The sequence below is a fragment of the Lepidochelys olivacea genome, assembly GCF_965140295.1.
Source record: "Lepidochelys olivacea isolate rLepOli2 genome assembly, chromosome: 14".
NCBI classification, from domain to species: Eukaryota; Metazoa; Chordata; order Testudines; family Cheloniidae; genus Lepidochelys; species Lepidochelys olivacea.
In genome coordinates this window covers 16,817,638-16,829,419 of record NC_140424.1, presented here as the reverse complement: position 1 = coordinate 16,829,419, position 11,782 = coordinate 16,817,638, and the positions used below count along the sequence as shown (strand labels likewise).

The 11,782-nt window shown below is 46.7% G+C and overlaps 1 protein-coding gene across 15 annotated transcripts in view; it reads right to left on the bottom strand.

Moving 5' to 3' along the window:
• Positions 1-2,606: 2,606 nt before the first annotated feature.
• The window catches only part of LOC311530389 (uncharacterized protein), an 81,055-nt gene continuing 71,879 nt past the window's right edge, over positions 2,607-11,782 (bottom strand). For 8 of the 15 annotated variants that reach the window (XR_014713973.1, XR_014713975.1, XR_014713976.1 and 5 more), the window contains 3 exons: positions 4,131-4,187; positions 3,403-3,480; positions 2,607-3,052 (listed from right to left, as the gene is read on the bottom strand). Coding sequence is in view for 1 of the 15 variants with exons in the window: in XM_084646933.1 (XP_084503059.1) it covers positions 3,046-3,052; positions 4,131-4,187 (64 nt within the window). In the remaining 14 variants the exon portion in view is untranslated. Of the gene's footprint in view, positions 3,053-3,402; positions 3,481-4,130; positions 4,188-9,765; positions 9,797-11,782 lie in introns of those variants that run through there. The other 7 variants (XR_014713974.1, XR_014713977.1, XR_014713980.1 and 4 more) reach the window with 2 other exon arrangements.

Below are 11,782 nucleotides of genomic sequence, written 5' to 3'. Positions count from 1 at the left end.
CAGCTGCCCATGTACTCCTCTCTTCTCACCTGTCAGTGCCCACTGCCCTCTTTAACTCCAGCTTATCCCACAATACTGCTTGCTAGACACTTTCATTACAGCCCTGAAGACTGAATGTAGAGATGGACTGGAGCTGCAACGTTCAGCTCCAGATCTGAATCCAGACTTTCCCAAAGTTCTGCACGTGGGGAGTAGGGATTCCAGTTCCAACTCATCTAGGGTCTACTGCTAATATGGTTGTGGTTACCTGAAATGTATCTCCCCTCCACACTGATACTGTAACTCTGTAATAGCACTGGTCCGAGAGCATCCTCCTCTGCAGCTCTTAACATTTGGGGCACCTCTGTCTCTGCCTCGCTGGCTCACCAGCTTTTTTGCAGCTCTTAACTGAAAATATATATTTCTTGGTCTAGCTATTAGCTTCTTCTTTGCCTCTCTTTTTACTGGAAGGAGAGAGTGGTTGGAGCAAGGGGCTGTGAATTCAGAGCTGTGCCTTGGGAGAACTGCCACTATCTCAACATTTGTCCTTGTGCAAGTTGCTTAGGCCCAGATTTTTAAAGATACTCAGTCACTGCTGCGCTCAATGCCTAAATGATTTAGGAGCCTGAGCTTATGCTACAAAATTAAGTCCACCTAAGTTAGGTCAACATACAGCCACCACAGTAATTAAAGTGGTGGTTCATGTCCACACTTGCTTCTTTTGTCAGCGGCGTGCGTCCTCACCAGGAGTGCTTCCACCGATTGACATGAGGCATTGTGGGACATTGACAGCTGGACCCCTGAGGCTGACAGCCAAGTGCCCCATTGCCATCCCTTGATGAGGGACTGGGGGGGCTGGGAGAAGGCGAGTCCAAGTCCAGCAGCCTCCTAGTGAGGAATGTGGGGGGAGCAGCTCAAGCCTGGGAAGTGGCTGGGCTTGGGCTCTCCTCCCGCCACAAACCATCATTGGGAGGCAGCTACAGGGCTCTGGGCTGTGAGCCCAGTGCAGGGCTGACAGCTAACAGGCAATGTAAGTAATGCACTGTTGATGCAGACGCTGCATTGTCCCAGCTACGTGGACCTATGCACTATGCCTATCGCGGAGCTGGAGTGATTAGGTTTGTGTAATGGGCAACGTTCATAGGCGGACCCAACATGGTAGTGTAGACACACAGTGTTAGGCCGACATAAACTGCCTTACATCGGCCTGACTCTGTAGTGTAAACCAGGCCTTTTAAGTCTAATTTTCTAAAATCCCATTGATTCCTAAGTGCTAAAATCCCTTTGGAAAATGAGAGGCACAACAGCACCTAAATACCTTCAAACATGTGGGCCGACGCCTCTTTGTGCCTCAGTTTCCCCAGTTGTTTACAAAAGTAGGTGAGGATTTCTTTTTTAATGTACTTTGAGATGCTCAGCTAAAAGGGGCTCTGTAACGTATCCTGTAAAGTCTGTGTGAACCACGCTCTTATTGCACTAGAGCTAAATGTGATCATCAACGAGGTAACCCCGATACTGGCCATGGGTTTAAGCCCTGAGCTGATTAAAAATAAAAAAGCCAATACAACAAAAAATGTAAGGCCTCATAGAGCTAGGTCCTCAGCTGATGTAAATCTGCCTAGCTCTATTGAAATCAGTGGAGTCAAGCCAATTTACATGAACCCTCTGGGCCCTACTTGGGAAGCTCTAGTGTATTCTAGCTTCAGCAGAACAGTCCTTCGCTTCATCAGCTTTGCCCTCACTGAATGCACGGTGCTGCCGCTTCCTTTCACCTGATCCTTCTTATATCTAATTATCTGCACCTTCCATGTCCTCCTCTTTATTCCTAATCTGCTGTAAAAATGGAAACAGCTCCAGCTAAGCAATGACTTTCTTTGCCCCAAGGCCATTGTTATTTCCAGACAAAAAACCATCATTACGATTGAGCTGAGGTTATAAAGACTTAATTAAATGCTTCAGGGGAAAAAAAAATCCATTAGAAAACATTTTGCGGACATTAACAAAAGTCTAACTATGGAAACTAGGAAATTATTGTCTACATTAGAAAGTTTAGTTAAAGCACTACAACCCCTTAGTGTGGGTGCAGTTATATTAGTATAGCTCTTCTGTATAGTCAGGGGAATAAGCTAAACTGGGATAAGACACCTTTACACTGATATAATTGTGTCCACACCAGGGGTTGAATCGGTATAGCTATTTCAGTAAAAAAAAGCCACACCCCTAATTAAACTGATACTTTTGAGTGTAGACTAGGCCTAAGGTAGAATTAAGAACAAGTAAGTGTTTGAAAGTCTAGAAGTTCTAAGTGAAAGTTCCATAAATAACTTCAATTGGGCAGGTCAAAATTTTTCCATCAAAACTTTTTTTCAGTGGAAAACTGGGTTTTTAATTAAACAAAAGATGTCATGGAAAGTATCTGTTATCCTCAAAAACAAATAGATTTTTCATTGGAAAACCAAGAGCCTGAGCCATTTTGTCCAAAACCCAACTATTTCCCAGTTTTGGGCTGTTTTCAGGCCCTAAGTTTTGATGCAAAATATTCCCCACTGCAGTAACAAGGGTCTTGAACGCTGAACGTGATGGTCACTGCTGCTAATAGGCAAAATAAAACCACCAAGAGATTGACATTTAACAGAAGCAAATGCGCCTTTAATGCTATAGGCTAGAGTGAGCTGGACTTCAAAGTGATCTTTTATTAACATACTTATATAAAAGGAAACCCTCTCCAGGGCATGTATCCCTGATCACTGGGAGCAGGACTTTCTCCCAGGTGAACTGTGATCACTTCCTGGTTACCGCAGACCCTGAGGTTGCATCATGGCTTTTGGATGGCATTGCTGAGGTGACCTCCATGGGGCTGTCGGCCATCTTGTAGTTGCTGTATATTAAAGGCATGGTAACCTCTTCCCCTCAGCTCCAGCTGCCACAATAAGAGCCCTTGGTTGCATGGGGTTTGTCAGAAGTGTAGCTAGTTGTCTTGGCCAATATCTTCCAGCCACTGCTGCTTGTACCACGGCTGGTGTGAAGTGAAGGGCTGCTTCCGAACAAGCTGAGGTGATGACACGATCAGCACCTGCAGTCAGAGTGGGGGGAAGATCCAGAGATACTGAGAAACAAAATGCAACAAGATTTTATTTATTAAATAGCAGCATGTCCTGAGATAGGGAAGAAGCTTGGAGACCAACGTCCCCCCTATATACACTGAACAGGTGGGAGGTCCCTGTACGCTGCCAGGGTTTACAGAGAGTCCATTGTTGTGATCAAGCCAACTGTGAAATTTTGCTGTGGATCTGAGTGCACATACTGAGTGCCCATCCCCTACATACAACCCTGGTGTCCCCGGGTTATCCCGTCCCCTCCCCTCCCATGTGAGAGGGTCTCAGTTTTCTGCCAGTGGCTAGTAGCATGCAATGAGGTGCTTGCTGTTCCTTTCCTGATCCTTGGATCAGAGCCGTGGGGGGACAGCCTCCTGCAGGGATGGGAGCTCACTTTCTGGTTTCCCTGCACAAAGCACAAAACCATGGGTCGTCCCCAATGTCCAATACAAATCTCCCTCCTACATACACACCTGCTGTGAATCATGCACACAGCACCTTCCTGGCTGGGCGGGATGTGTCCTGCTGCCAGGTTGAGTTGCTCCCTATGGCCTCTTGGAAGCCTGGGCACACTCACAGTCAAATGGCAGAAGTGGGCTGATTCTCCTGGAGGACCCAAATTACGACTAGGTATCCACAGAGAAAGGACTTTTGCTGGGAACTGAAGGAAACCTGCTGCTTTTCCTCAATGGTTACTTGAAACAGCAACAACAGGTTCAGGACAGGGTTACTCAATCTCCAGTGTGTCTTTTCCCCCCGTGAAAGGCCCATGTCATGAAGCTACCTCAAAAAGCGACATTTTATGGGCCCGAAATTGTTGTGAAAATTTCCATGGGAGAAAAAAGCCCTGTCACCATTTTGCACAGCCCTGGTACAAACACTCAGATCTGTCCCTGAAAAGACAGCGAGGAACAGAAATATAATGATCATACTCTATGCCAGGCTAGAGTTTTGCTTCCAAGATTTTCCCAACTCTGGGCTCGGAAGTCTCTCACGCCCACACGGCCTTCCTACACCCAGCCACCATGCCCTGCTTTTATTCTGAAGCAATGTTACCTTGTGAGGGAGTCCGAGCCAACCTCCTGCCTGGGCTCCTCAGCTCCCCCAGGGTGTCTGAAAGAGGGAAAAGAACAGGGTGAACCAGCATGTACTCACCTCCTGGGGCAGTGCCAGGGAACAGCCAGGCACCCAGCATTCCCTCTTTCCCCTCCAGCTGGCCAAAAGCTTTCTGCTGAAACTTTTTGACAGAAAATGGACTGAACTCATTTTGTGTGTGAAAAGTGTCTGCTTTCCACGGGACATTTCGGCTTCTCAGTGAAAAAACCCAGCTCCCAAATTTCAGACTGGAAATGCCACTGCAGTGCCTCCTGGGAGCTGTGATTTGGGGAACTCATGCCCCATTGATCTCTGTGGGCTGAGTTCCCTGCCTGGACAATGTGTCCGCTGGTGACCTGTGGCCAGGGACTCCCACGATTCACTGCAGTGGCTTGGCAAGAGAGGAGGCCGGGGTGCAGCGCAGGCGGTCCCGCCAGGAAGGCAATCTCATAGAGAATGGGGAAATGGTCCTATGAAGTGCTGCAGCATCATTTCTGAATCAAAATACGAGTTTTGGGGTGAAAAAAAGACATTTTTTTTCACCCAACCCGCATCCCCCCCATCGTTTTCCAACCAGTTCACCTTCTCACCCTTATCTCACTCAGCCCTTCACTGGGGCTTTTGGGCTAGAATTTTTAAAGGAAGCCCAAAGGAGTTGGGCTTCCACTGAAATTCAATGGGAGTTGGGCACCTTACTCCTTTAGGTGTGTTTGAAAACCTCAGCGGGCATATTTAACAGTACAGTGGGGTTAGAGTACAGGGCTTTCCTCTTTGAATAGGGCCCATTCCTCACGCCTTTACATTGCAGAGTGCATAGAGACTAATGATGGAGCAGGGTAGTAGGCACTGCCTAAGCAGGTCTTAATTTAGCTCTTGCATAATCCAAGAGAAAAGCAATCCTGCGACATCCTGCAGTACATTGTGGGCAGGCATGTAAAAATACTTAGCACTTACTCTCTTCAGAATGCTTTACAAGCACTTGCTAATTAATCCCAGTCCATCCCTGGAGAAGCAGGTCAGTAGTGTTACCTTCATTATTGAGATGGGAAAACTGAGGCACAGAGACTAAGATGTTTCAGGTTGGGTGCCTAAGAAGTGAGGTGCGCAGACTCAGTGGCCACATTTGAAAATGGAGGCATAAGCAAGTTGCCTTCAATTCTAGCGCGAGCCAGTGTGAGAGCCAGAATTAGAACTCAGGAGCTCCTGAGTTCAGAGCATTAGAGCAAAATTGCCTGTGAGGAAGGCAAGTTCAGGAATTAAATGGTTTTTTTTAAAATTTCTATTCTCATGTGGTACAGACTTTTTCACCTGTGTTGTGATCAAGAGCACTGCCTCCTGCGGAGAGGGTGAACCAGCCTGGGCAAATACAGGGTCCCCTTACCTTCTGCTCCCAACTCAAACCTTTCAGAACTTGAAACAGTTCACTTAACCTTTGTTTGTCCCCTTTATTTTTATTTTTGCTCTGCCCGGTCCTGACACAGCCAGCAGTCAATATGCTGCAAAAACCAAATCCGCTACAAAGTTAAGGATTTCATTTTGCAACATGCCAGATATTTGTTAAAGTGACACCAGCACACTGAAAGGGAGACAAAAGGGCCCCACGTGACCTTGAGTCCCCTCACCAAAGTCTGTGGTTTTACAGTCACATCTTTTAAAAAAATGTTTGTGTACCTGGATTGTAAATTCTCTAGGGCAAGGACCATCACTCACTGTGCACGTGTACAATGCTTAGTACAATTGGGGCCCTGATCTTGGTCGGGGCTTTTAGGTGCTATTGTAATACAATCAATGAATGAATAAAGAATGGCTTTGAAAACAGAGTTCCTTTGGGTGTAGTGGGTTCAGCATCATTCTCTGCCAAGTTACATCTGATAGTGGAGAGGAATAAATACTTATCTGTTATGGTCCAGATTTTCAGCTGCTGAACACCCATAATTGGGAACAAATTTTTCAGCGGATCAGCTTTCATTTAGGCACCTAAACAGGGCCAGATTTTCTGTAGTGCTCAGCAGCCAACCTATTCTTCAGAAAAATCTGGCTGCCTGTTAAATGAGAAACTAAGCACTTTTGAAAATCTGAGCTTTATTAGTTAAGTGTTGATGGAGGATTGAGCCCCATACAAGACACACACTATACAATAGTCCTTGCCCTGGAGAGTTGGCAATCGATCAGATACAGCAAACAAGAGGCACTGGGAACCAGAGAAGGGAATGGTTAGGGTTATTTACTGCTTTTAATGGTTGTTAGTGTTCTGGTAACTCAATCAAAATTAAAAGAAAAGAAAAAGTCGTAGACGATCAGGGAATTATTACTAGGAAATGCTAAGCTTCTTGATTGTGAATGAGGGATTAATTACATTCTACAAACAGAAGTTTTATCTGCATTGAAGGTAAAGAAAGCGGATTTTTATTCCAGTCCATGGTATGCTAGTAAACAGTGTTATGATAGATGTAAGAGTTTAGTCTTCTTGTCACTGTGGTTTAATCGTCAGAAAACCTCTTCTTTTCTAGTACAAGGTACATTGAGAATTCTTAATATTTACACACAAGCGGGGCTTACTTCTTTGTTGATATATTCTGTATTCACTTGCCAGGCTATTAATAAGCATTGGCTGGTATTAACTGTAAAATAAATTCTTTTAAAAACCTATAAAATAGAAAATAATCCAACAAAGAGAGGGCTAAACAAACATCTATCCAGTTTGAGAGATAGCACCCTCCTAACCAGCAGCTCTCGAAATGGCCTTCTGCACAGATTTTTCTCTAGACTAATTAAAAACAGGCGCGTGACAAAACATTAGTTGCAACCAGTGTATCATCACCAACTTCTGTTTGTTCACAGACATTTATACAAGAATTGTTATAATTAATCCACAGACTAACATGGAACTGGCCCTGCTGATGCTGCACTAAAACATGACAATAGTGGAAAGTGCGTATCTAGCAACCTAAATGGATACAAGAAACAACCCCGGGGGTGGGGAGGGGGGGGAGGAAGTCATTGCTTGACAGACATTCTAGGAGAAGGAGGCTTTTCGCTTAGTTGTGCCATTTGCATGCATAGTTGTTTTGAAATGTATTTTTGGCCTTGATAATTTGAGAATATTTAAAGTCATTCAGAAATGAACAATACAATTGTTGTCTGTGCCTTTCTGCTAATGCTGATTGCACTGTTTGTAGCTACAAGCTCCATAGCACGGTTGAAAGAAGCTGCTGCTCCTGTCTGCAGTTCAGCCAGCCATGCTTCAATGGTGGAAATTATCTGAGGTCATACCTCCATTTCCATATGGGACTGAGCTGCACAACTGTTAAAGCCAAGAGATGTAAAGCTATTGAGTCCATTTTCACTGACCTGGGGTTCTGAAGACCCCTTCTTTAGCAGCAGTTTAGCTCTCATGCTTGCAAGCGACTTCTCAGGTTCCCCCTCATTAGCCCACCGGCAAGACTAGGAGAACTTCTGTCCTTCTGAGATAACAGACATCCAAATGAGAGTCCAAGCCTTCCCCCGTCACCCCCACAGTCAGGATATGAGAGCCCTATACATCCTGCTGGACCCACTCCATCAAAGGGGAGCTCATGTCCCCCTTCCTCCCCAAGCGCCAACCTTGGCAACTGAGATAAAGAACAGGCAGCCTCCGAGGGGATGTCTACGCTGCAGAAAAAACCCCAAACCTGGCAGCAGCGAGTCTCCAAGCCCAGGGCAGCAGACTCAGGCTCACGGGGCTCGCATGACAGGGCTCAAAAAGCGGCATAGACATTCCCACTTGGGCTGAAGCCCAGGGTCTGAGATCCAGCCCAAGTGGGAACATCTACACTGCTATGTTTATGTAACACCAAATCTCACTCCTCCTCCCCCAAAGCTATGTCCTTTGCTCTGCTACCATCCAAGCACCCATCCAACAGGTCCAAAGTCTTTTCTCCTTCCCAAATCTCCCCTGTTCGGTTGGAAGCCTCCTTCTCATGCTACTTCCCACATTTCTTTCTAGCAGGCCTACAGTTCCCATGCAGTCTGGGAACTACAATTCCCAGAATTCCCCTGTTCCAAACTGGGACTAGGACCTTGTTGGACAGGTAGCCAGCCTTAAAGGGCTAGCATACCATCCTATAGCTTTCCTTCAGCCACATATCCGTCTACATAAAACAATGTATTATTAATAATTAACAGATAAACAGATATTACTGAAAGGCAGCGCCATCTAATGAGAACCAAGGAGGGGGTGCGAGAAACAAAGACAAAGCAGAAATACCCTCTGACATACAGCCTATAATCTCTATCATCTTCCCATCAACTATTGGCTAAAACTAAGAATACATCATAACTTATATAGAAAACAAAAGCTTTAAAGCCCAGGAAGTCACATTCCTGATCCCCTTTCCTTCCAGGGAAAGACTAGTTCAGCTTAGAATTTCAATTGGCTTTTATTTTCCCATGGACAGAAATCTCATGTGTACATTTGATCCATCCTGGCAAACACACCTGGTACCCTCACCCCTCTGGCAGCTGAGACCTGGAGGCAGGAGAGACTCAGCAAGGAGCAGAGGCAGGGCCACGCCAAGGCAGAAGAACAGTATCCACTCCACTCATGAGACTTTAAGCTGAGGACACCAGAAGCTCAAGGGCTGACCCCTGCAACCATCAAGTTGCATAAACCGCAGACAGTGTACAGAGAATCTTACATAAGTTAATCTTCACTCTGCTGCTCGTTTGTGTCTGCACTCATCCTTTCTCATAACACACGCTCTGATTTTTGGTGCATGGGCAGAGAAAGAGGAAGGCCCCTATGTAGCAGATATCAGAGGGGTAGCCGTGTTAGTCTATATCCACAAAAACAACAAGGAGTTCGGTGGCATCTTAAAGACTAACAGATTTATTTGGGCATAAGCTTTCATGGGTAAAAAACCCACTTCTTCAGATGCATGGAGTGACACTGCCTGGACACTCAATAACAGATTTAAAAGTAGCCATACTTCGACAAAAAAACTTCAAAAACAGACTTCCAAGAGAAACTGCTGAGCTACAATTCATTGCAAATTAAACACCATCAATCTGGGCTTGAATAGGGCCTGGGAGTGGCTGGCTCACTACAAAAGTAATTTCCCCTCTCTTGGTATTGACACCTCTTCATCAATTGATGGGAGTCGACTACATCCGCCCTGACTAAATTGGCCTTCAGCATTGGTTCTCCACTTGTAAGGTAACTCCCTTCTTGTCATGTGCCAATATATATTTATGCCTGTATCTGTAATTTTCACTCCATGCATCTGAAGAAGTGGTTTTTTTACCCACGAAAGCTTATGCCCAAATAAATCAGTTAGCCTCTAAAGTGCCACCAGACTCCTCGTTGTTTTTATGTAGCAGAGTGGCTTTTTTCCATGTCGTATTAGGTTGATGAGAGCTTTGCTTGACTATGGGATTGGTTTTCAGATGGGAACGTCTTCATCATGAGACGTATAATGACTAACCACCACAAGCATTGTGGCCCGCACTTTGCAAGTGGGTTACAGATGGAAAGCATGGTCTTGTGCCTTTGTATGGAATTGGAACCCCTGAATGTGAATCCTTCCTCTACTCTGGGCTAGCCCCGTGACTGACTTACTGGGGCTTAGTAGCTCAAACCTGGAGTAAGACTCAGGGAGATGTGGGTTTCATTCCAAAGACGTTATGGGCTGGATGCAGAAATTATCGGGTGAAGTTCTCTGGGCTCAGTTGTGCAGGACTTTAGACTCGATGATCACAATGCCCTCTTCTGGCCTTCAAATCTTCTGCTCCTGCTCCTATGACAACATCACACACACTTTGGAGTCTTTTCACCTCCTCACTGGCTCCTACTGAAGCAAGTTCAAACTTCACACTCTCACCCCAGACATCTTCGACCTACATTCCAACCCTGATCTCTACCTATTTCCCTCCCCATGCCTAGTGTTACGATTCATGTGTTGATTTAGGCCATGAGCTGAGAGCAGGGACCGGGTCTTCTTTTATTTTTTGTAACACCCCATGTACACTTACAGCTGCAGGGAGTAATAAATTATAACTGCAAGCCAGACTCTCTCTTTGCTTTGTCCCCCTGGGCTGTGAAACGAGCTGTGTTCTGGCTACCCACAAAGAATACTTGTGCCGAGAGTGGGAGTTCTCCAAGCAGAGTATCAGGGCGGTTGACACTCAAACCTACAGGCTACTGTAGTGACATCACCATGGTGGAACACACCCTTTGACAACCATCTACAGTGCAACTGGGAGGTGTGATTGCTGCACGTGTAGGCATGTCCCAGCTAGCTGTGATCTAGCTAGATCAGGGGTTCTCAAACTTTATTGCACTGCGACCCCCTTCTGACAACCAAAATTACTACATGACCCCAAGAGCGGGGACCAAAGCCTGAGCCCACCCAAGTCCCACCGCCCCAGGTGGGGAAGGGGTCAAAACCAAAGCCCAAGGGCTTCAGCCCCAGCCCGGGGGCCTGAAACTGACCCCGCCACCCAGGACTGAATCCCTCGGGCTTTGGCTTGGGCCCCGAGCCCCAGAAGTCTAAGCCAGCCCTGGTGACCCCACTAAAATGGGGTCACGACCCACTTTGGGGTCCCGACCCACAGTTTGAAAACTGCTGAGCTAGATGAACACTAGCTTGAGTAACAATAGCTGTGAAGACGCTGCAGCTGGCTACAAGGAGTAGCCATGCTGGCTTGGGACCCTGGGTACACACTCAAGTGGCCACTGGACCATGCTGCCACAGCTTCACTGCTGTTGTTACCAGGCAGTGTCCTGCCCTTTGCAACTCAGCATGTGGAGGGCCTGCAGAATGTCAGCTGTGCAAGTTCCTCAGCCCTGTCTCCCTCCGTGCAAGGGCATTTCCCTTCCTGACCGGATAGCACAGAGCCAGCATGTGGGCTTTTATTTATAACATGTTTTCTCGGGCAACCAATTAGTCTTTAATTCTGTGTCTGCTACCGGCAGTCCAGGAGGCAGCTTGGACCATCCAGACCCTGCTTAGAATCAGACACTTTCTCGTCTCTGCCCTGACGGAAGCTGGCTCTTTAAATGCCAATTTCACCGACCTGCTTTCAGATGTCTCCAGTCTCCGGCGGTAAATAGATTTCAGTGTCTACAAGAGAAACCTCTTCAAGCTGAGTCTCTCTTTGAAGAGAACAGCTGCGCTCTCTGCAGAGGCTCCCCCACTCCAGCTCGGCCTGCTAGATTGCAGCGAAGCCATTTGGGGGCTTTCATCCCTCTCCGCTGCGAGCACGGTCCCATTAGCGCTGAGTTGTTTCCATCTGAGCCAAACTGGGGCAGGTGCTGACCGAGAGCTGAAAACCTCAGCCACCCACTAAGCCCTCCTCTGTGAGAGGCGATGGAGTCCAGCAGACAGGGCAGTCTGCTGTGAGTTCAGAAACCTGCTGCTGGGTGACCTTGGGCATGCTCTTTGGGGTGGGGACTGTCTCTTAGCGTGTGTTTGTACAGCACCTGACACAGCGATTGCAGGTGGGGCCTCTAGACGTGACTATAATACAAATAGCAATATTACTGAAATCAATAGGCTTTACAGGTGCTCAGTGCTGCATAGGCAGGTCCCGCTGTACAAAACAAACCCCTGCTGCATGTGTCCAGAGAACTACAT